Here is a 24,733-nt window from a genome sequence, read left to right as displayed (position 1 = left end):
CTTCGGAAGGAAAGAGGAAAGAGGCAGCAGGAAGGGATTTGAATGGACAAATTACATGGAAGGTCCCTTACTTTTACAAAAACTACACTTACACCCTTCGTCACAAGTTTGTCCAGAATCTCATCCCTAAGTCATACTTCAAAGATTCTTTCTGTATGAACGCCATTTGCTCCAATACTTTAACAACCACACACAAAAGTATTTTCCAAATAGACCACGTGATCGGACACTTCCAAGTTTTAGCCGACCGCCACGTGTCACTCATGGGTGTTCTTAAGTAATTGCCAGGTCAGATCATCAGAATAGAAAAAAATCCATTAAAGCTACGAGGCGAACGGTTAAGTGGGAGACTTCAGAGTCTGAACCCTGAACTCGAAAGCAAAAGGACTTGGAGAGACTTGAAAATGGCTCTGCGTTTGGGTCTCCCTCTTGGCCATTCCTTCCATGGCTATGTCGCCAAAACTACACCTATCCGATTCTCCAAAGTTTCCGCTCAGAATTCGATGTGGCCATCAGTCGAATCGCCCAAGGTATTTATTCCATTTCGTTCTCTTCATCGACGGTTATAGATTATCGAACATTGAGGTTCTTAAATCTTTCGGAGATCTTTTAGATTTTCAATTACGTTATCGCTCCCTCAGAATTTGATGATTTTAGGAATTATATACGGTACTTGAAAGGTTTCTCAGTCGTATTATTCTTCGATGATTCCACAATCTACTTTTATCTTCTGTAGCTAATTGAGGCCGAATTCGTTGCATTGAGTGGCTCGATAATTGGTAGCGTCACGTTTGTTGTTGTTGTTCCCCCTCTCTGGATAGTGTATATTTTCTTGTTGCTGAGTTTACCTTCACTCCGAGTGATTGACTCCTGCTATTAGGTTCTTCTTTCCTTGATTGCAGTCATTTTTGAGTATTATCGGGGTTCTGGGTGCAGCTATTCACTGAATTCATAGTTTAAGGTTGCCGTTGATAGTCGCTGGGAGCATCTTTTGGTTTAAGTAGTAGCATATTTAACTGCTTCACTTGTTAGCGTAAGAATTTGGAGAATCTAAAGAGGCATGTGAGCTAGACAAACCTAAAAGAAATACGAGCCAATAACTCAGAATCAGAGGAAACTGAACTTGAACAAAGTGAATCGTTTGATTCATGTAAATACCATATGCATTGCATTCAATAACCATTAACTACAATTTCATGGGGAAAAAATCTTTTTTACTACTACGTATGTTAGTATTGAACTCGATAAGCCTTTCACTGACTATCATCTTGTTCTCTCAGTGATAACTTTAGGTCTCATTAACTTTACCTCATTTTTCCATCAATTTGTTTCGTGGATACTCACAGTATTTTTCTAACTCTGCAGCTCATAATGGAAGTAAAGGAAAAGCTCGAGAGAGATCATCCTAGTCTTCATGTAGGAAAGAATGGAAGAGATGATGACAAGATGATCTTGTGGTTTCTCAAGGATCGAAAGTTTTCTGTTGATGAAGCTGTCAAAAAATTGATGATAGCCATTGTATCCATCATCATGTTCATGATTTGCGGGAGGATGACTGAATTTTATGATGACCCCGTGATTTAGTTTGATATTTCTCTGCTACATAGTCCTCTTCAGGTATCTACTGTCAAAATTGTTTATAAGAAAATGGAACATATATCCCCTCCTGCAAACAAGATGGACCTCAGGACTAAATGGACTGAGTTAGTCAATTAAAGGAGAGCCCCTTCTCTCAAATGCCTAATTGTTTAGCTTCTTCAATCCTTTTAATCAAGTGAGACTTAACTATTCAACAGTATCTTAAATTTGTTGTGGTCATTGCTTAATAATTTACTTTATCTATTTATCAAACTATTTTAAAAAATGCTAAATATTATTCTTCCATTTTCGTTTTAGTTTTTCTGTTAGGCTCCGTTTGGTAGCAAGGGAAATTAAAGGGAAGGGAAGTGAAAATTTTTAAACCTAAAAAAGAAACTCTAGTAATCATTACCCCACATGATTATGTCAATAACTCCAAATCATTTCATATTTTATTATTAAATTTCACTTGACTTTGCATCCAAATCCCTTAAATTTGAAAAGAAAATTAAATATTATATCTAAAAAGTTATTATTACTAAATATGGTAAGAAATTTAAGTAGTATATACAATCATGTTAGGTAATGATTACTTTTAGGTTTGAAAATTTTCACTTCCCTTCCCTTTAACTTCCCTTGCAACCAAATGGAGCCTTAATGAATTGAATCATTGCCTGAATTCTAGTTTCAATCCATTTGAAGCATATCCAGAACCTAACTTAGTATTCCGAACCAGATATGGATCTTTATTTTCACATCCTTCTATTCTCATATTGAATCAATGTCCGGGCAGTTTTGTTCTTCTACCTCCATAAATACATACGTCTACATTGTTTTTTTTTTTCCTTTGTTTTTAATTTTTTGTTATTTTGTTTAACAAAGCAAAAGTACCATTTCCGTATGGGTTTTGACACTACTTTATAAAATGGCAGGCTGTCTCTTTCTCTAGGATTAACAACAACTATATGTGTTTCATTTTTTTACAGATTACAGGTACCAAAGTCCTCAAGTTGATCTAAAACTGTAATCTTTTTCAAATGAAAAAGTCCTACAGATCTCAGAACGGTCAAGTCTTCCATAGAGTTAGTGGTATACTGGTATCAAACACAAGCTGACTCGGATACTCTTTGAGTCATTTAACATCCTTTACCTTAATTTTTTTAATCAAAACTGTTTTTTTTTTAAAAAAAATAAAATAAAAAACTCAATAATAGTTATCAAAGATTTATTGCTTTTGTGGCTTTCCTTCTATCTATACTAGAAATGGCATGAAGAGTTTGGTGTGTCCGAATTGTCTGAAGAGTCCATAAGAGGCATAGCTGAAACTGGAAAAGCTTATGTGCATGACTTTCTTGATGTTGATGACAGACCTGTACTCATAGTGGAGGCATCCAAACATCTTCCGGCAGTAAGTGTGAAATTTGACTGTGCTATTTGTTAATTTCTTAAGTTATCTGTTCCCCAAACTTCTCTTGTTGGTCTGCTACCTAAAATCCACAGAAACAGTAATTTTGGAGATTGAGATCAATTAGGGGAAAGGAGAAAAAAAGGAAAGAGAAACAAATATGACCTAGATTTCATCAGGTTATGATTCTGCGACCAAAAGTTTCTGACATCCAGAAGTTTATGGTTTGAAAAACATCCTCAACAGAGATGTTTACATGCCATGTTTTTCAGGGGGGTTAATAGAGAGGGGTGGGGGCAGGGTTCTAGTAATGGATTTCTGTCCCTCTTAGCATTCTTAACATCAGAACCCAAAATTTACTCTGAAACACTCATGAAAATATGACTACTTTCTTTATAGTTTGCCTTTTTCAGTACCCATAAAAGATGCCCACCTTTGGTCACAAAAAAAAGAATCTAATAGGCAATCTGAACATTGGGAATAAAACTAGAAATCAATTTCATGGAACCCTGTGTCATGAATAGGTTTATTTTACTCTGGAAAGAGACAGTGGACTGACTGAACTGAATGAGTGTATATATATATATATATATATATATATATATATATATATATATATATACACCACTGACTGACCAAAAAGGTTTGAATGTTTGATAATTACAAAATTATATAATGGAAGAGGGGATGGTCATAGGATTTTTTTTTAATCACTAACAATTCAGAACCAAGAGAGAAGACAAAGCAAACATGGAAAACTTGTACAAAGTTAATTAAACTAATTTCCCAAAAGTCTCAACTCTCTCTCTCTCCACCGTCTCTTATAAGGTACTTATTTAAAAGTGGAAATAGTTCTCCCCACCGGCTAGTTTAAGTTGAAAGAAGACATCTTACAACTACCAACCACTTAAAGAGTTTTGTTTATCTAAAAGTCCTTCTTATCCTATAATCACTTTATGTTATCTAATATCTCCCACTTGAATCAAATATAAAGCTTTGAAAAATTACTACCATCATTCATTGACCATCTTGCCAAGCTTACTAGCCAATTCATCCATAAGCTTAATTTATGTGAATTTCGCACATAACTGAATGATGTCAAATTCATTTATATTAGAATTCATCCATAAACTTAATTTATCTTTCGATGAATATGTATATCTATGTAGCAAACCTTGGATATCGTTTCAAAATTGAATGCATTTTGTCTAAGCTTTTAACCTCTTAGACTCATCCTTGTGACATGCTCTCTGAATTTCTCCTAAGTCAATTTCTTGGTCATAGGATTGGTAATCATCTTTGCCAAGGGTATGTAGTCAACTTTAACTGTCCCTTTTTCCACTCTGTATATGATGATAACTGGCATTAATGTGTTTGCCCTTGGAACTATTCACTCCACTTTTTATTAAAGAGATGGCAAACTTATTGTCACATAACACATTGATTGATAGGTCCGTAGATCAATTTCAACTTTATAGGTCCGTAGATAAATTCCAGTTCTAAATCATCTATAAAACATCTGATCCATATTGAAAACGTTTTTGTTATACTGCATACAGTATATTCAGCATCGATGGTATACCTTGCAACACACGTTTGCTTCCTGCTTGGCCAAGACACTGTCATTTCTCCAAACAAGAAAACATGGCCGCTAGAGGATTTTTCTGTCATTTGAATCACAGGCAAAATCTTCATCTGAGAATCCCAATCATTAAGTCCACCAATACAAAAGCATAGCTTTAAATCTGCTTAACAGCTTTCCAATGTCCCAATCTTGGATTAGATTGAAATCGGCTCACTAATCCAACTGCATAACATATGTCAAGTCTTGTACAAATCATTATACAAAATATGCTTCCATCTGCCTGAGCGTAAGTATAATCCCATGATTAAATTTGAGCTAGGTTTTAGTATAGGTTTGAGTTGGGCCTTAGTTTTTGGGTTTTATCATTGTAACGGGCTGAATTCTAAAGCCCAAAAGTGGGGTTAAGGGGGTGCACAAAATTGTTTTTTTATATTAGTGGGTCCCAAGTCTAGACTCTAGAGTTCAAGTTTATTTTAACTATACAAGAATCCTATTTTAGTTATTTTAGGCTGATAATGGTTTTGCTGGAAGAACCGTGGGTTAGAAAGAGAGAATGAGAAAATGGAATGATAGCTTAGCATGTTGTTTCATTGATAGGTAAGCCCCTCTATTTATAATAGAGGGAAAATTACAAAGAGACTAAACTAGGCGATGTGGGACTAAAATCCACATAGCTGACATAAACTTAATAATATAAGAAGAATAAAACTACCCCAAAAAGACCAGAATACCCCCACGGTATTCTGGAGTACATATTCCAACACTCCCCCTTAAGCTGGATTATACAAATAAGTAAAGAAAGAAGATCCAGCTTGAACTAAAGAATAAAGAACTCCTAATAATGCTAACACTCCCCCTCAAGTTGGTGCATACAAAGTACTAATGCCCAACTTGAACAAAATGGGAAAAAACTAAGTTGCAGCAGAATCCAGCTTGACATATGAATGCAGCTCCCAAATAAACCTTCAAGAACTTGAAAAAATAGATCTTCAAAACTTGGGCAGACTTGATCAGCAAACAGGGACTGGAATGTCTTCCAAAAAAGGCAGCTTTCACCAATCTTCTAGTGCTGTCCAGTGATGAATCTCTGAATGATAATCTTGAAGATAAGTAACTAGGATAGCGAGCAGATGAATCAAGTAGCAGAAAAGATCAAGCAGCAGAAAAAATCAACCTAATTGTAGAACCTCATATAGGCAGCCAATAACCAAACATCTTCAATACTCTAATACTTCAATCTCCCCCTTACGGCAAACTCAACCCAATAACAAACTAGATACCCAATGGCAATGGTAGAAACTCTGATCTTCTATGTTTTGCACCAAGTGTTCCTGCAAGTTCTGCTTCTACAATGTCACACGTGGATATAACAGAGATGATGTAAGAGATAGGGCAAAAACATAATATTCCAGAATTTTCCAAGAGGTGCTAAGGGTAATGGAAAAGGAAGAAATGGCAAATTAGAGAATACCATTATCGTCCAAAGTGGTTATGGGTATATGTCAAAGGTATGTTTTGGGAGGTGGTGAAGTGAAAAGAGCAATGGGATAATGAACCATGGACAAAGCAACACAGTAATCTAAAACCTTTTTCAATTGATCAAACTAATTCCAAAACACCAATCTCCAATGATCAGATCTGAATTATAAAAAAACAGGTCTAATTTGTAGAAGGAGAAGGCACCATTCTTCAAAAACTTGATCGATCTTCACACAAGGAAGGACCAGTGTGCAAAATTTCAAACTATAAACTCCCACATGCTAAATAGAACTGACGAAGATATCTGGACAGTAATTGATGTAAGAAGCTTCAACAAAAAACTTGGATCAGATCTGAATTAGTGAACATTGCTAGAATCAAGCTTTCAAAGTAAGCCGGATATGAACAAAAAAAGCTTCACATAACTGAATAGGTTCGTAGTTGCAACCAATAACCTTGGAATGCATTGTTGTAATCCCAAATAAGCTGATCTCCAGGGTAGTAGATTCGAGTCTTCAATAATGAAAGAAATGCGATCTCCAATAGTAGGATACTCAGTCTCAATAACAGGGCAGCAGTAGTCCTCATAGAGGCAGCAGTAGTCCTCATAGAGGCAACAGTAACATGTCAACCAGTTATGCTTACAGAAGCCAATCAATAAAACCAACAATATATGTAGTAAAAAGCTCAATAGAACCAGCAAATATAAGAAAAATAACCCGACAAATCCATAGATAGTTGAAGCAGCCAGCCACATAGGAACAAGTAAAAAAAAAGGTTGATAGTTGGAGAAACCGAGCCATAAGAATGAACCTGAATTTTTATCCAAATATAACTGATGAATGATGCTGAAATATGGGTCGAATACTCCTCTGATGGTTATAAAACTCTCCTAAAAAAATCAGCAAGAGAGGACATCCCTTCCCCTAAGATTGATTAAAGTTAGGGTTTTGTAAAAAACCCTGAAAGTTGAGATCGATTGTAGGGAAGGGGGCTTCAAAAAAATTGATGATGACTTGGCAAAGATTGATGATGTATTTGAATAGATGCTGTCTTCTGCGGCTTGAATGGATCTCCAATACGAATAACCAATCTCTATTTGTGTTTGAGACTTGATCTTCAAGAGGGAGAAACACCAAAAATTACAGAAAAAATAGAACAGCAGCTATCTTGTGTAATAGAACTTCTTCAAGCCATGAATAGTTAAAGTGGAATGTCCCTCTTAATGGTAGAAATACCTCCAAAAAACTCCAGTAGCAGCAAGCAACCCTAATCCCAAAATCGATATGTGTCAGGGTTTTGTAAAACCCTAAAAAGGAGGATCGATTGGGATTAGGGGTCTTCAAACACTTGGAAAGAGGCTAATATTGAGGTCGAGTGGTCCTTGTAGTTGGAGTAATCAGCCCTCCAAAAATTAGCAAAAATTGAAACCTGAAAGTCAGGGTTTTTAGCAGGAAACCAAATTAGCAGGTTAAGGAAATTTTGCTGTAGAAACAAATCCAGCCATCAGAAAGGGTCCAAACTTAGGTCGAGTAGGGCTTGTAGTAGTAGGGAATCACCCCCAAAAAATAAGTTGCATCTGAAAAGGACCCTAAAATCGATATGCGAAGTTGAGATCGATTTGGGTATGGGGGTTGGAAAAGTTAATAAAAGATGGAGAGAAAGAAAAAAGGGAAGGAAGACAATGGAATAGGGTAGAAGGGTGCTGGAAAAGGGTGCACATGAGGCTCTAACAATGGAGGATCAGTCTTCATTAGGTAGAAATCAGATCTCCAAAAAATTCTGGAAAGCTCCAGTATCACAAGTATGGCTCCAACAGATTTTGAACATAATTTTTTTTAATAAAAAAGGTGGAAAGGGAGGGGGGCAGCAACTAAATCATTGATATGCTGTGTTTACTTCATTAGTGCTGCCCCTTTACAAGGTTGAGAAGAAGAAAAACAGAAGAAGGAGAAGCCGAGAAAGGGAGAAGAAGGGGGAAGTCGATTAAAGAGATGGAGTAGGGTTTTTTTTTTCTCTTTTTCTAACCTAGATCAGACTACCTCTAATACCATGTTGGAAGAACCGTGGGTTAGAAAGAGAGAATGAGAGAATGGAATGATAGCTTAGAATGTTGTTTCATTGATAGGTAAGCTCCTCTATTTATAATGGAGGGGAAATCACAAAGAGACTAAACTAGGCGATGTGGGACTAAAACCCACATAGCCGACATAAATTTAATAATATAAGAAGAATAAAACTACCCCAAAAAGATCAGAATACCCCCACGGTATTCTGGAGTACATATTCCAACAGGTTTTATTAATTTTGGCTGTTTATTTAGAGTTGGAATGTTAAGAGTCCTTACTAGACTCTATTCTGGTTTTGGGTTTCTACATATATGTTACCAGCCCCCCACAACTTATGGTTTTGGAATGGAATGAATTGATTTGGTTTGGTTGTTGCCATTGATGGTTGAAGAGTTTTCTCTCTCCTCCCCATACTCTCTCTCTCCCTTCTTTTGTCACTTCTCTTTCTTATTTCTTCTTGTCCTTCCTCTTGATTTGGTAAGAGTGTATTTCTTTCCTTTAACCATTCTCTCTCCCCCTATCATTATCTTCTCTCTCCTTCCCCATCCCCACGGTTACTTTCTCTCTTTATTTGCTCCCCTAATTTCTCTCTTACGTGGCTGTCTTATCTATCTCTTTCTTGATTTGCTTTAAATTTCAGATCCATTTTTTAGGAGAAATTTAATCTTTCCCTTATGTTATTTCTCTCTCTTCCTCATAGTAACACCTATTTCCTCTCCTATCTTATATTTGTCGATCTCACATCTTTAGTTAGTTTCTTTCTAACTAAAGCTGAGATATTATTTTCTTATCATCTTCCAACCTTTTAATATGGAATATTTTTTATTTAGACTTGTTGGAATATGTAATCCAGAATACCGTGGGGGTATTCTGGTCTTTTGGGTGTTTTATTTATTCTTTATTTATGTATTTATGAGCAAGGATAGAAATGTAATTAGGGATGTGACACTGTTCACATGAACAGTATCGGGAATAGCGTTTTCCCTTGTTATCTCTTTTATTATTATAAATAGAGAGCTTGACTGATCTCATAGATCATTCAAGCCATTCACCTATTCTCGGTTCAAGTCAACATGGTATCAGAGCTGGTCTGATCTAGGTTAGAAAAAGAGGAAAAAAATCCTACTCCTTCTCTCCAATCGACTTCTTCCTTCTTCTCTCTTTCTCGGCTTCTCCTCCTTCTGGTTTTCTTCTTCTCATCCTTGTAAGGGGGCAGCACTAATGAGGTAAAAACCTTAACCAATGATTTAGTTGCTGCCCTCCTCCATTCAATCTCTTTTTTCCATTAAAATTCTGCTGGAACCATCTTTGCGAATTGGAGCTTTCCAGAATTTTTTGGAGATCAACTTCCTATCACTATTAAAGGCTGACCTTCCACCATTGGAGCTCCCTTTGCTCTCTTTTCCAGCACCGTCCTACCCTATTCCATTGACCTCCTTCCCTTTTTTCTATTTCTCCATCTTTCATTAACCTTTCCATCCCCTACCCTAATCGATCTCAACGTGTCAGGGTTTTTCAAAACCCTGACTCCAATCGATTTTAGGGTTTCCCTTTTCAGATGCAGCTAATTTTTTGGGGGTGATTCCCTACTACTACAAGCCATACTCGACCTAAGTTTGGACCCTTTCTGATGGATGGATTTGTTTCTACAGCAAAACTTTCTTAACCTGCTAATTTGGTTACCTGCTAAAACCCTGACTCCAATCGAAATAAGGGTTACAGATTTCAGTTTTTGCTGATTTTTTTAGGGATGATTACTCCAACTACAAGGACCACTCGACCTCAGTCTTAGCCTCTTTCCAAGTGTTTGAAGACCCCTAACCCCAATCGATCCTCCTTTTCAGGGTTTTATAAAACCCTGACACATATCGATTTTAGGGTTAGGGTTGATTGCTGCTGTTGGAGTTTTTTTAGAGGTGTTTCTACCATCAAGAGGGACATTCTACTTCAACTATTCATGGCTTGAAGAAGGTATATTACACAAGATAGCTGCTGCCCTATTTTTCTGCATTTTTTTTGGTGTTTCTCCCTCTTGAAAGATCAAGTCTCAATCAAAAAAAGAGGTTGGTTATTCGTATTGGAGATCCATTCAAGCAGCTCTGGACAACATCTATTACACACCATCAACAATCTTTGACAAGTCATCATCTCTTTTATAAAGCCCCTTTTCCCTACAATCGATCTCAACTTTCAGGTTTTTTACAAAACCCTGACTATAATCGATCTAAGGGTTAAGGCAGTCCTCTCTTGCTGATTTTTTTAGGAGAGTTTCATAACCATCAGAGGAGTACTCGACCCAAGTTTTAACATCATTCATGGATTTATTTTGAAAAAAAATTCAGGTTCACACTTATGGCTCGATTTCATCATTTATCAACCTATTCTTTTACTTGTTCTAATGTGGCTGGCTGCTTCAACTACCTATGGATCTGTTGGGTTAATTAATTTATACTTGTTGGTTCTATCAAGCTTTACCACATACCTTGCTCTATTGATTGGCTTCTGTAAGCATGACTGGTTGACATGTTACTGCTGCCTTTATGAGGACTACTGCTGTCCTATTATTGAGTCTGAATATCCTACTATTGGAGTTCGAATTTCTTTCATTGTTGAAGACTCGAATTTACAACCTTGGAGATCAGCTTATTTGGGATTACAACAGCATTGTTCCATGGTTATTGGTTGCAACTACGAACCTATTCAGTTGTGTGAAGCTCTTCTACTGCTTCATATCCGGCTTACTTTGGAGCTTGTTCCTAGCAGTGTTTACTAATTCAGATCTGATCCAAGTTTTTTGTTGAAGTTTATTACATCAATTCTGTCCAGATATCTTCGTCAGTTCTATTTAGCATGAGGGAGTTTATAAATTGGAGTTTTTGCACACTTGTTCTTCCTTGTTTGAAGATTGATCAAGCCTTGAAGATTGGAGCTTTTCCTTACTTCAAATCAGATCTGTATACTTACGAGATGTGAATATTGGAGTTCGGTGTTTCTCCCCTGCAGGAGTTTCCATCTAAGGAGTTTGTTTGGTCGTTTGAAGATGGTGGACAATTTCTATGTTGCATTGTTTTTCTCCATAATTCATTATCCCACAACTTTTCTTTTCACTTGACCACCTCCCCTAACATACCTTTGGCATTTACCCATAACCACTTTGGACGATAATGGTATTCTCTAAATTGCCATTTCTTCCTTTTCCATTCCCTTAGCACCTTTTGGAAAATTCTGGGATATTATATTTTTTGCCTTATTTCTTACATTATCTCTGTTATGCCCGCGTGTACTACTACACGTGAGGGGGAGATTATGTACAGTACACCTGCAGACATTGTAGAAGCAGAACTTGCAGGAATACTTGGTGCAAAACATTAAAGATCAGGGTTTCCACCATTGCTATTGGGAATCCTTCTTTATTGGGTTGAATTTGCCGTAAGGGGGAGATGAAGAGTATTGAAGATGTTTGGTTATTGCCTGCCTATATGAGGTTCTACAGTTGGGTTGATCTTTTCTGCTGCCTGATTCATTTGTTTCTGCTGCTTGCTGCCCTAGTTGCTTGTCTTCAAGATTATCAGTTAGAGATTCATCACTGGATAGCTATAGAAGATTGGTGAAAGCTGCCTTTTTTTGCTGATCAAGTCTGCCCAGTTTTTTGAAGATCTATATTTAAAGTTCTTGAAGGTTTATTTGGGAGCTGCATTCAGCTCTGTCAAGCTGGATTCTGCTGCAACTTAGTTTCTTCCCATTTTGTTCAAGTTGGGCATTAATACCTTGTATGCACCAACTTGAGGGGGAGTGTTAGCATTATTATGGAGTTATTTTTTTCTTTTTAGTTCAAGCTGGTTTTTCTTTCTTCTCTTATTTGTATAATCCAGCTTGAGGGGGAGTGTTGGAATATGTAATCCAGAATACCGTGGGGGTATTCTGGTCTTTTGGGTGTTTTATTTATTCTTTATTTATGTATTTATGAGCAAGGGTAGAAATGTAATTAGGGATGTGACACTATTCATGTGAACAGTGTCGTGAATAGTGTTTTCCCTTGTTATCTCTTTTATTATTATAAATAGAGAGCTTGACTGATCTCATAGATCATTCAAGCCATTCACCCATTCTCGGTTCAAGTCAACAAGACTATTAAATAAGATCTGTCCCATATCTAACCATCAGATTGAAATCTCTTCCATTACATTCATGGGCCCATTACCCGCAGGCCAATCAGATCCATCAGATCTGATCGGTTTTGCATCAAGAGTGTTCAAAGTTAAAAAGAAGTTTTGATTGCAAATAGAACTCCATCTTGAAATGTAACTACCTGCATCTCAAGTGGAATAAGTATAAGCAAATGGATCCAACAAACACAGTTCCCACTTTATCACAGCAGGCGGGACGTGTGGCTCTCAACTGGGGACGTTATGGAGCATGTATCATTTGTTATACTCTCATGATAATTAGATCAAATGGCATCACTCGATGGGCCTCACTTAAGAGATTGACTACACCATAAATCAACTAAAACAAATGACCTTAGCCAGTGGCTTTATTCCAGTGTTTGACTGTCAGAAATAAGTGGGGCTTGAAAACCGCTTCGAAAAATAATGCAGAGAAAATTGTTAGAAGTCATCTGATCATACTATAATTTATGTTGGCAATCATCTAGGTAGGAACCACCTAACTGTAGACCCTGATAGTCTGAACATGAGCATGTCACAACTCACAAGGTATGGGATGTGCAGACCCATCTACAGATCCTTTTCCATGGAGCGAGTTGTGAAATCAGTTTCTAATAAATGATCTCATTGTGTGAAATATGTCGTATTATAATTTTTGTTTTGCAGTCACATGCTTACTACTAGTGGCTATTAATGACATGCGTACAATTTGGTTTCAGATGCATGATCCAGTTGAGGATGAGAAGCTTTGTGTTTTCTTAATTGAGAAGGCATTGAGTAAACTCCCAGATGGAAAAGAACAAATACTTGGAATATTCGACCTCCGGGATTTTGGCTCAGAGAATGCGGACATCAGATTCTTGAAGTTCTTGGTAACTAAACTTTATGTGTTCCTAACTTCTTAATACATTAGTTGCTAAATTCTTTTCTTCTCTTCTTCCATCTCAAGTGTTGATAGTGAGGAATGATAGATTTTTCTTGAGGGATTTGCAGAAGTTCACATTAAATTAGGATGACAAACTAAAACTTCCTTACCATTTCTGCCAATTGCATTCATAAACCAGCCACTCTGTTGTTACATGATCATAAAAATGACTGACTGATTGAAATAAATATGCATACATATGCATATAGATTGTATAGTGACAAAAAAGCCCAAACCATAGGTTTGTTGAAATCCTGCTGGCTTTGTCAAATAAAATCATTTTTATCCTCACATAATCACATGCCTAAATCTAATCCTCATCAGTTTGACCTTTCACACATATTTTTGTTTGGCCTGTCACACACACTTTTTTTATTTTTTAGTTATTGATTTAATAGGTTTGGATGAAGTAATACTACCTTTTACCTGGAAAGGTGATGAGGAAAAACAAAACAAAAATATTTCATCATAATTACTAAGAATGGCTCATTGGGGCAGATTATTGGAGGCAATCATTGTAGAGAGTAGAAATACAGTTAGCACTTCTGCAGCTGTTATTGTTTCTATGGCTTTGCTTCTGTGAATGGCAATTTTTTAAAAATTTTCCCGTAATCTGCTTGCAAAGGTTAAATTCTTGAACGTGATCAGTTTAGACTGCTTAAAATTTTAACTGGACATCAATTTCACTTAACAATGGCTATCTGTATTTACATTATATTCATTGACATCATTTGAGTACCCCCCAAAAAAATTTTCATTATTTAAAATTATTTTGATGTTTGATTGTACACTGAGATAGGTGTTTTTTTTTTTTTTTTTTTTTTGGTGTGTCTGTGTGTTTTTTTTTTTTGGATGGTGGGAAAATAGGTTTCCAATTGAATGTATCGATGATCATGCAAATTTCTGGTTTTCTGTTGGGCAGATCGATGTCTCCTATTATTACTATCCAAAGCGCTTGGGTGAGGTCCTCTTTGTGGATGCACCCTTTGTTTTCCAGCCAATTTGGCAACTAGTCAAGCCTTTGTTAAAATCATATGCTTCTTTGGTAAGTTTGATCGTGCTTTAGCAAAGTTAATGTTTTCCCTGCTGCATAATTTAACTCTTCTGTACAAATTTTCATGAGAAATGTTGTGTACAAACATCTTTATCCATGATCCCATATATTAACAATTTAGGCTGGTTTACTACAGAGATAAGGTGCACACTAGAGGCATTAGAAATACAAGGGGGAAAGGCTGAAAATTACCTGACTGTTAGAAGATAAACGAATGCTTATGCGGCTGTAAATAGAATGGCAGGACAGGATTTGTCTAGATGAACCCGAACCCTTGGATAAGGCTTAGAAGTTGTTGTTCATGATGGCTTAACTAATGGAGATATAAATAGGACAATCCTTGCCATCATAATCACTGACCTTACATTCCATCAACCATATATACCTTTGACTTCGTAGAATGCCTTCTATCATTTTAGGCTTTATATATATATATGGATAATCTTGCTGTAACCAAGGTTGGTGAAAAAGAAATTGTAACCTTACTTTTTTCCCCCTTTAGTATAACACACATCTTCTTTCAATAAGGGCAAAATCCCGTCAATTCGTATATGTACTCGAAAAACATGCAAGACAATGACAACTCTTGAAAATCACATAATGATAAGTAAAGACACTTTTTTGTAACCTTAATTAAGTTTTGGGAATAAGACGAGGGGCAATCAAAAGAAGGTTACAATTCTCATTTCACTACTTCGGTCTTTGGTGTCAACACGAAGCACCTCTATTTTCCCAGGTTATTTTTAAAGGTGGGGAAATTTCTATTAGTCCCCCATAGTTACCCTATAATCACTCAAACTCCCCTACCCAGATCTTCTTTTCTAAGTCCCCCCAAAAAGCAAACTTCCACCTCTCTTTCTCCCCTAGTATTTTAAAATCCCTAGATTACCCCTCTATTGATTGGTTTAACAAAGAAACATGGTTCAAGTGAATCAAACCCCTCCCTCATGAACTGTTGGTCCTCCACACCTCCGTGCTCTCTCTCTCTCCGAACTGCCGCCACTTGTGGAGATCAAAATGGTGGTGGATGACTTCATGAAGACGAACAATGTCAGGGTGCCTAATGTTGCTGACAATGGAATATTCATTGAGCAAATTCTCTTTCACCTTATGGGTTAGGTGCCTTGTTTTGATCTCCTTCACGGCGACCTCCAAACCAGATGCTGATGTCTGACGCACCACATGACGGCGAATGAACCCGACTTAATTTTTATGCGGCCGAGGATATAATCGCTGATCACACTTATTGGTTTCTTACCGTTGTTCCTAGCATAGATTTGGTAATTGTTGTTATAATGGGTATGTTTGAGAAGAGAATCTGTTAATGCACCTGAATTCAGCTGCTCAACATCGTCTGTTTCTAGCCTGTCTTTTAACTCTTTCTTTGCCTCCGTCGGCTTCTTCCTATAGAGCATATAGAGCATAGGCCAAGGCTCAGCAATACCCATGATGCTCCATGGTCGAGCAGCGGCACCGAGAGAATCATTCCTCCCTCCCCAAGAGTCCCCAACAGGATTACAGGAGTTGCCGCCACCTGTTGTGGTTATAATGCTTCAATCCGTCCGCTGTTCCACCCTCCGCAACCCTACCTCTGCATCTGCCTCTCTCTCTCTCTCTCTCTCTGCATCTCTGCTCTCCTTCTTTCTGCATCTCCCGCTTCCCCTTCCTTTCTATATTCCTTTTGCATCTCCCGTTCCATCTCCGTAGTTCAGAGACCCTAAACCCTCCAAAACAATGAGAAAAGAACAGAAGGCAAATACAAAACACAGATATCTCGTGAAACTTTGAAACTCGGAATAAAGAAATAGATAAGCAACAGAAGATTTGGTTTAAGAAAATAAAGGGAATTAGGAAGGATCACCATGGAAAGAAGAGTTAGAAATCAAGAGATACTCAAGAGACTTTCGGAGCCCCTTCATTTTGAAACATAACAGTCATATTATTGGAACAGCCATATGCACGTCCACCCGCCATGGCAAACCAGTTGTCCTCCTGAAAATGAGAATTCTCGGGACAGCTCAAACAGCCATATAACCGAAGATCCGCTGGTCATGATTCCCACTTTGGTTTCTATGGCTTATGGCGGAAGAAACTTGTAATGGGGATCACCATAATATCAGAAGTGTAACAGAAGGGTAGCTCACGGCCTTCACTAAGAATGTGTTGCTCTACTCTTTCTTGAGCTTTATCCTTCGCTTTACTGAACATGCCGGCGATTCTGTGCATGCACTCTCTGAAGGTGTCGCAGATAAGCTCTTCAGTGGTGGATTGATAGGCATTCTAATGGTGGTCATGACACCTCTCTCTCTCTCTCTCTCTCACACACACACACACACACACAACTGACTTCTGATCTTTCTTTTTTTCCACTTTCCCACTTGATTTTTCCTTATGGTATTTTGTTTTTCATAATTTCTGTTTTTCCCCATCTTCATCTTCTCTGGATTCCGGAGTGCTTCTGGTTCTACGAGATTTCAGTGAAGGCGGAGTGAGGACTGGGAAGGGATGATGGCATTTGTTGTAAATTTGAAGAGAATGGTGGGCATATAATAGAAACATTATTCACTTGAACCATATTAAATATAGGGGTAATCTAGGGATTTTAAAGTATTAAGGGAGAAAGAGAGGTGGAAATTTGCTTTTCTGGGAGAATCAGAAAAGAAGTTCTAGGTGGGGGAGTTTGAGTAATTATAGGGCAAGGATAGGGGACTAATAGAAATTTCCCCTATGGACCAAGCACAAGGACACGTCTGTCAGTGTTAACAGACACAAGGGCCGTGTTTGGTTACTTTTCTGTTCTAGGAACGCTGTTCTTTGGCAGAACCGTCTTTTTTCCTTTTTGTTCTGGAATTGTGTTCTTTGGCTCTAGATTAGTATGGTAAACCTTTCCCAGAACTTGTTCCAGAACAGAAAAAGAACAGCAATTGTGTGCCCGCATGATAACCTTATGGGTGTTTCTGTTCTGGTTATGTGCTGGGAAACAGCAGAACAGTTTTTTCATTTTCTGTGCTGAGAAACCGTTTTTGACCCTCTTGGTAAGCCACCAGCAAAATCGAAGGCTTCTTAACGGTAACCCACATAAAACCACCAACTAAAAGCCCCATGGCAATCACCACCGCGAAAACCCACATTACGGCCTTGGATATCTTAAACCCAAATTTCACATCGTCGGTGAGATTGGTGACAGCATACAGCCTTGGTCATGGAAGCGGAGGGTTCCAATTGACCTGATCGGCAAGCGGCAGCAGTGCTTCCACCGGAAGACCCAAGGGGACCGGAGGTGATAAGCCCGGTGGGCTGCAAAGGCATAGGACCGGACGACTTCTTCTGGGGATGCAAGGGCCCTGAACCGGTAGAGGATTTGGAGATAGGACCTGAATTGGAGGCGGATCGAAGGGATCCACTATTGTGTTGGAAGGAGTGATGGGAAGGCCTTGATGGAGGTAACCCAGATGAAGTACCGGCGTTGGAAGAGGAATCCACCACTGCTATGTCGAACATTTTGCCCAGTTTGCCTGATTTCTTGACTTCGCCGCCAGTGTACGGTATGGCTCTTGACCCCATTGTGGGTTGGCATTCCTTGTGTTGTTCTGGTGGGCCTGAGACGTACAAGCCACTGCTCAGCTGGTGAGATGGGATTCGAGTCCCCATTAGAAAGTTTTAGAAAAACACAGTCGTTGCAGAGAGTGAGTCAAAGAGAGGAAAGCGAAGACTGTGGAAGTGAGTGAGTGAGTGAAGTGTGAGCGGGAGTGACTGTGATGATGGAGGAGGTGGAGGACAGGAGGAGGAAGAGAGGTGGTGATGGTAAAGAAAGAGAGAGAAAGAAAAGAAAGAAACGACAGAAAATGTTGGATTTTGAGAGAGAGAGAGAGAGAGGATGACCTTCTTGTGAGAGCTGCGTTTTAGGTTTGGATTTTGAGACTTTTATCGGGAACAAGTTTGCAAATTTGTGCTGAGAAACAACAGAACATGTCAAAAGTCTTCTAGGAAGCATAAATTTTGATTTATGTTTCAAAAACAGTCACAAGAAACACTTTGTTATCAAGCGGTTTTTGGGTGTTTTTCCATTTCTCAGAATGGAAAAACACCAGAAACTGTTTCTGGTAAGGTTATCAAGTGGGCACGGTGTTTGGTAAAACTTGTTCCAGAACAATTTCTTAACACTATTGCCAATCCATTACAAAAAGAGACAAGATAATCAGAACCACCATGAACTCCGTTTTTAATAAATTGAGACATTTTTTGTGGTGTTATCTACATGACAATCATCATTTGCACTTACTTTTACATGACTTCCTTAACTGACTTTGCCATGAACAATTAAATCAAAAGGGTCTTGGTGGATTCGAACCACCATCCTCTTGTAACATGTTTGAGATATACTCATATTCCAAGTGCTCTTCCAATTTGAGCTAAAGACCTATAAAGTAGAGTTCAAAATTTACAAGCAACCATGAGACCTTCCTTTTCTTTTCTTTTTTTTTAAGTACATAACTGTCACCTAATGCAACAAAATCAAGGTAGGAAAATTCCCAATTCTGTTCTCTTCATCTGTTCATGCCAATATCTAAGTTTTAATCAAATCTGCTGAGGGGAAAAATCACTACAGATAATTTAGCACCATAGTTATCAAGGCGACGCCTAGGCAGGCCTCTTGCCGCCTTGTTGGTGTCGCCTTGATTTTAGACCCTCTCCAGCGCCATGGTTGCCTTGATAACTATGTTTAGAACTACTGTATCAAATGGATTTCAAGAAATCTAATAGCTTTGTCACCGGCAAACAAGACAACCAACTTTCTCTGATCCAAGGACATCCTAGTTCAAATCAATTGCTTTGTGGCATGATACGAAGATCTCAAACAATTTCTCCTCCATCTTTTCTTTCTTTTCTGACCTGGTGAGGTAGGTGTTCAACTTCATGGGTGTTCCCCATCAGTGGTTCAGTTTACTGTCCTAAATTTAACCATGTAACCAGAGACTACTCAAAGATATAACTAGAAAAAGATGAAAAGAACTGAACAATTCTATTCAGTGGTTCAGTTTCCTGCTTTCTTTGCTCTCATCCTTGACAACTTCTATCATTGATTTAAAAAGCCATTATTCTGTGATATTCACCAATTCTTGGGACTGGAGGTGGTGCTATAATTTATTCCTATTCCCACTCCAAGATATTGCAAGTGCATTTAAGAATATTGCTATGCATCACTATTTGAAAAAATTCTTATATACAAGCACACATATACCTTAGACAATGCAACTGAGTTATGTTAGCATGCACCCATCCTAATCTTTTCTTCTCTCTAGAGATCTTTTTCTTCCACTGGCTGTCTTTAGAACATGTTGAGACCTTCTATTCTTAATCGCTAGAGAAGAGGTGGGGTGTCTCAAGCTGTTGACCACACTCCAGACTTAAACTAAACAACAGAGACTGACGCATTGGTCTTTCCTTGTACAGTAAGTAATGTAGTCCTAGATAGGTAGGAGACCTACTAGGAGCCAAACAACAGGATCAAATAACAAAAGGGGCTGCTGGTTCGAATGGACAACACTAGGATTTAGGTCAATTCCTAGGGTTTGGGTTGGATATTGGGAAAGGGGTTTATAGGGTATTAATGGGCAGGTCTAGGGGGTCAATATGGTATAAAAAGGTTAGGATTTGGATGAGTTTTGAAATTCTGTAATTTTGGGCAGAATTGAGTTTTAGGGTTTTGGGTTTGGGTTTTAATGGAGCAAGGAGATGAAGTGGTTAGAGTGGGTGTTTGGGGCTGAAATTTGAATCGAGTCTCTCTTAGGGTTTGAGGAAGACTTGATCAAATTTTTAGCAGGTTCTAATGGTTAGATTTGGCTGGGCAGAATTCTCACGAAAATCACCTTGTATGTGACCTTCTAGAAAGAAGAAGAATAGTTGCAGAATTTCTTACTTGTTACAGGTCTTCAATGGCAGCAACTTTGAAGATGAATAATGGGGTCTCCCGATCTTCGCAATGCAAGGAGATAAGTAGCAGCCCTCCCGATCTTCACGATGCAAGGAGTCGATTGGAGATCCACCAATCCCTTCCACCTTGAGATCCACAAGGATATACACTCACAAGAGCAGCAGCAATGGCAGCAAGCATAAAGCTAATTTTTATTAATCAAATTCGTGTTCAATACATGGCTCCCTTAGAACCTTATATAAAGGACTCAAAATTAGACTTAGACACTAAAAAGGAATGGCCTAACCCAATCCTTAACCTATTAGCTAACTTAAACTGACTAGGAAGTTGAAATAGACTCAAAATAGAGTCCTAATGACTTAAAAACAACTTAACTACTTAAAATAAAAGAAGATTCCCTACTAGCCAATAGGATATAAGAACCTCTTAGCCAATAGGATCACTTCACTTAAATTAGACCAATTGAACCAATTGGATGCAACCAATTTAAACCGGTTCAATTAAAAACACTAAATAAAAACTAAGTATTGGGCTAATCCCGTATGCAACCTATGTACCCCTATTTTAGGCCCAGAAAAGTGGCCTATTACATTAGAAACCCATGGGATCAAAGGCCCAACATGTATGTAACCCAACCCTAGACTTATTCCCAGTGAAACAAGCCCTATTTGGTGATGAATCTGCATCAGTAAGAGGAGATGGTAACCTTGAATATCAGAGGTATTGATGTAGAACGAAATATGAAGAAAAAAAGACCAAAACACTGTTCACGTGAACAGTGTCACAGTCCATATTTGCCTTGTGTGGGGATGCTTTTTAGAAGATCTTGTGGACCCATCAAGTGGAGAAAGATTCTATCCTAATGCTGCCATAGTTTAGTTTCTATTTTCAATTTTACAAAGTATATTTTATTTCATTTAGATAGTTTCTAATTTCAGTTTTTTTGCAATTTTTGGTTTTAGGAGCTTATATTTTGAGTATGGCAGCTAGATTTACAGGAAGTTTCTATTTTGGTTGGAAGTTACTTGGTAGCAAACACTTTCCATTTTGGGCTCAACCCTTGAGTCTATATAATATAATGCTCTTAGAGGCCTCCAACGGTTGAAGATTGAAGAAAATAGAGAGCTATGGCTTGAAGCTGTTAGAGGCAGTGGCTGTAGGATGCAGCAACGGTGAGAGGCTGTGGGTGAGAGACCCTGGACTGAGAGAGTCCCCTACCCCCCATCCATGTCCCCTTCTTCCATACCCCTTTATGTTCTTCTTTCATATGTAAACAGAAAAGGAGAAATAAAATAAAAAAAATCAATTATTCAATTTTGTTCTTCCTTATTTTATTGTTCCTGCTGTAATCGATCTCTCACTGGTTTTTCCCTTTCGAGTTTGCATTATGTAGGGTCCCGTTGAGTTCTTACTCTTCCAGTGAGACTTTGATCCATTCCATAAGAGAAAAAAAAGATAAAAGTTGGAAATTTATCTTGTTATCATAATCAGAATATTCGATTCCTATAAAAATGGACTCTTGCTCCAATGTTTCAAACTACTCCATTCATTTTTTTCTGATGATTTTTTTTGAATATGAAGAATTAATTCCATTGATTCAGAATATCTCTTCCCCCGTTGTATCTATTAATTCTTCCTAAGTCAGAAGAAATAAAATAAAGAATCAATCCATTTTATGGATGACACAGTCTGGATTTCTGTACTTGATACATCGTAAATCTTTTCGATATTTCTATACTAATAACTAATAGAACCTACTCTAGTTAAGAGTTAAAGTTAAGTTATTTTCCTGTTTATTATTTTGTCAATTATTTATTTTATTAATTTAATTTGAATTCTACTATCTAAAGTATCAAGATAACACACAAACTCAAAAACATTTGAAAAAAAAAAAACCCAGATGTTCAGAGCAAAAGAATGATGTCAATGTATCATGATGTAACAGTATATGTTTCATAGGGAGCAATTTGGTTATCCATGTATATAAACAAGACAAGATGCATGCTAGGAAGTCTTCAATTTCCCCTTCAAAATTCCTCGTTTTTGAGCCCAAAAATGATTAAGAACCTATAATTTTAAAAATCACATAAAATCCACCCCAATTGACTCAGAAGAGCTTAAAGGTCAATATTAGAGAGACTCTCAGAATCAGAATAGCAAAGTGTACACAGTCAACACTCAGATTGAACCAAATGCTGAAGCCACTAGTAACAGTTATTAGATGCAGCTGAAACACGGAATGTATTCAATCATAATTTGAGAGGAATGATGGATGAGGATATTGGATTATCCATGAAAACAATAGATCCAAAGACTGGATTAGCAATAGGACTCTTGAGGAATCAATACCAGAATAAGAAGATTTCAGAAATTCAATTAAGGTGTCTAACTCTGCAATGGGCTACCTCAGAATTCAATATGAACTCCATATGCGGTTTGATTGGCCGATATCATTTTTTTGATGATATTGCAATGCCAAAGAGGTGGCCTGAAAATTGGACAGTCTAGGTTTGGTAGGTTGGTTATCTTAGCTTCACATGGAGGACTGGATGTTAAAGTAATAAAGGTTTAAAGGCATATTCTCTTGCACAAGGGCATCACTCTATGAAAGGTCATATCTTCATGGCGTGTTCAGAATCTTATTGGAGGACATTGTAGTCTATTGTATATGCAGGTTTCTAGTTCTTTTTAATGATGGATTTAAACCACTTATATGAAGAAAAAAAAAATTTAGGTAGCAACTTGCACTCCTGAAAAATTCAAGAGAACGGGTTCTCTTGGTGGATCAGTTCGGAAAAGTAACTTTCGATGTTTGATATGGTACTCATGCTACTACATGATCTGACGTCTACTTTATTTTGGTTCCCTATTGAAGGTGAGATTTTGCTCCAAGGACACTGTCCGGCAAGAATATTTTACAGAAGCAACGGTGCCTGTGCGCTTCAAAGACTGAAGGTCATGGCTTTCTTCAAACTTCATTACCCTTGTTATGCAAGTGTCATTTTCATACTGTATTGATTTCATTTTAGTGATAGATTTCAAAAAAGAGGAACATAGTAGACGTATTTTTATCCCTGCATATATCAAGTATTTCTATCAGGAATGAAACCAGTGTGACCAACTGACCATGGTTTTAAGTATCGATATTTGGCTGACCTCGGCCAAAAAGATGGTATTTTTTGAAATTTTTTGGCCGATTAAGACATTACTGACCAATGCATACCGATACCGGATCCAATACCATGAACTAGATCCTTGAGTGTGACTAGAGCGCAATGCCATGGCAGTGGCAGGCCTGATACTGAAGGCACTGTTTTTTTATGATGAAAATGACCTCTCCCTCTCTCTGGGTTTAAAACTACAGAATCAGGATCCTAATTGGTCCGGCTGATTCCCTGCAATGACATCTCTCTTAGGGTTTAAAATCACGGAATGGGGATCCATATCAGTCTCAGATCGAATCGGCCTGGATCAGCCCCGAAATCAGTGTTAAAATGCCCTCTAGGGTTTTCCTATACAAGGATCCGATGTGTTGGATCAGCTAGAATTGGGATTGACCAGTTCTTGAAATGATTCTCTCTCTCTCTCTCTCTCTCTCTCATGTGAAGGATTTTCTGGATCAACATAGCAAGCGAGGGGAGGCCCAAGAGGGTATCATTCTGATACCACCACATGCTGCAAAGTTTTCCACATGTGAATGGGAATTAAGATTAGGAATGTTCGTTTTCCTCATGTGCTGGGGCCTGGGACTGTAAGCCTGAAATGATTCTATGTAGCTGAAATCAGGCTTAAACGTAGTACAGGGTGAAAGTGAACCTAAATTTCAGATTCAACTGAGATGGCTTGAAATTTCAGATTCAAATCCAGCACAAGAGCAACAAGAGCAAGGTAAGGTTTTTTTTTGGATAAGAAACTCGGAATTAGGTAAATAAACTATAAGAGAATCCGAATCAGATTAGGATCCAGGTTGGGTTCACCCTATTCCAATTCAATTCAACCAGTAAGAATTGGCCTGACCCTATCTTATTGGCCAATTCAGCCAATCCAAATCAGATTCTTGAAACCTTAAGTCTTTGACTTAGGGGAGCAAGTTTGGCCCTGGCGGCCTGAGCCCGCCCTAAGCCCGAACAAGGCCTGGATTGAGATATCTTGGCCCTGAGGGCGGGTCAGGGTTTGGAATTTCTAGCCTTGAGTCAAGGTCGGGCCGGGTCATGATTGAGGCCTCAGGCTGAGATCGACTTGGCCCAACCTGACCCTGTTTTTTCTGCTGCCTCTTCTTTCTTCTCTCTTCTTCTTCTTCTTCTTCCCAGCTTGGCCAATCCATGCCTCTCCCTTTCCCCCATGGTCAGGGGCAATTAGGGTCAGCCCAGCACGACCCTGAAGGCGGGTTAGGATTGGATTTTTTTGGCCCTGAATAAGGGCCAAGTCAGGCCTGCACGTAGCTAAGGGGACTTGGGGTTGGGCTGGGGTTTTAAAAGGCCCGACCCTGTTACATCCCTACTTAGACTAGAGCAGGTAACCATGCTGCTTAGATTTA

The 24,733-nt window shown here is 38.2% G+C and overlaps 1 protein-coding gene across 1 annotated transcript; it reads left to right on the top strand.

Moving 5' to 3' along the window:
- The first annotated feature begins 351 nt into the window (after nt 1-351).
- Nucleotides 352-23,235, top strand: LOC122671160 (motile sperm domain-containing protein 2). Its single transcript, XM_043868262.1, has 6 exons — nt 352-530; nt 1,366-1,518; nt 2,840-2,986; nt 13,002-13,154; nt 14,130-14,252; nt 23,072-23,235. The coding sequence occupies exons 1-6, from the start codon at nt 405-407 to the stop codon at nt 23,147-23,149; spliced, it is 780 nt and encodes a 259-aa protein (XP_043724197.1). The 5' UTR covers nt 352-404; the 3' UTR covers nt 23,150-23,235.
- Nucleotides 23,236-24,733: the final 1,498 nt, after the last annotated feature.

The sequence above is a fragment of the Telopea speciosissima genome, chromosome 8 (genome assembly GCF_018873765.1).
Source record: "Telopea speciosissima isolate NSW1024214 ecotype Mountain lineage chromosome 8, Tspe_v1, whole genome shotgun sequence".
Taxonomy (NCBI): domain Eukaryota; kingdom Viridiplantae; phylum Streptophyta; class Magnoliopsida; order Proteales; family Proteaceae; genus Telopea; species Telopea speciosissima.
Note: the sequence above shows the minus strand (reverse complement) of the source record. Positions and strands in the feature narration are given on the sequence as shown.

What these genes read in the sequence shown, in the direction of transcription:
- LOC122671160 (XM_043868262.1), top strand. Translation starts at nt 405, where the DNA reads ATGGCTCTGCGTTTGGGTCTCCCTCTTGGCCATTCCTTCCATGGCTAT. An exon ending in CATCAGTCGAATCGCCCAAG is followed by an intron (nt 531 to 1,365) that starts GTATTTATTCCA and finishes CTAACTCTGCAG; the next exon opens with CTCATAATGGAAGTAAAGGA. An exon ending in CATCCAAACATCTTCCGGCA is followed by an intron (nt 2,987 to 13,001) that starts GTAAGTGTGAAA and finishes ATTTGGTTTCAG; the next exon opens with ATGCATGATCCAGTTGAGGA.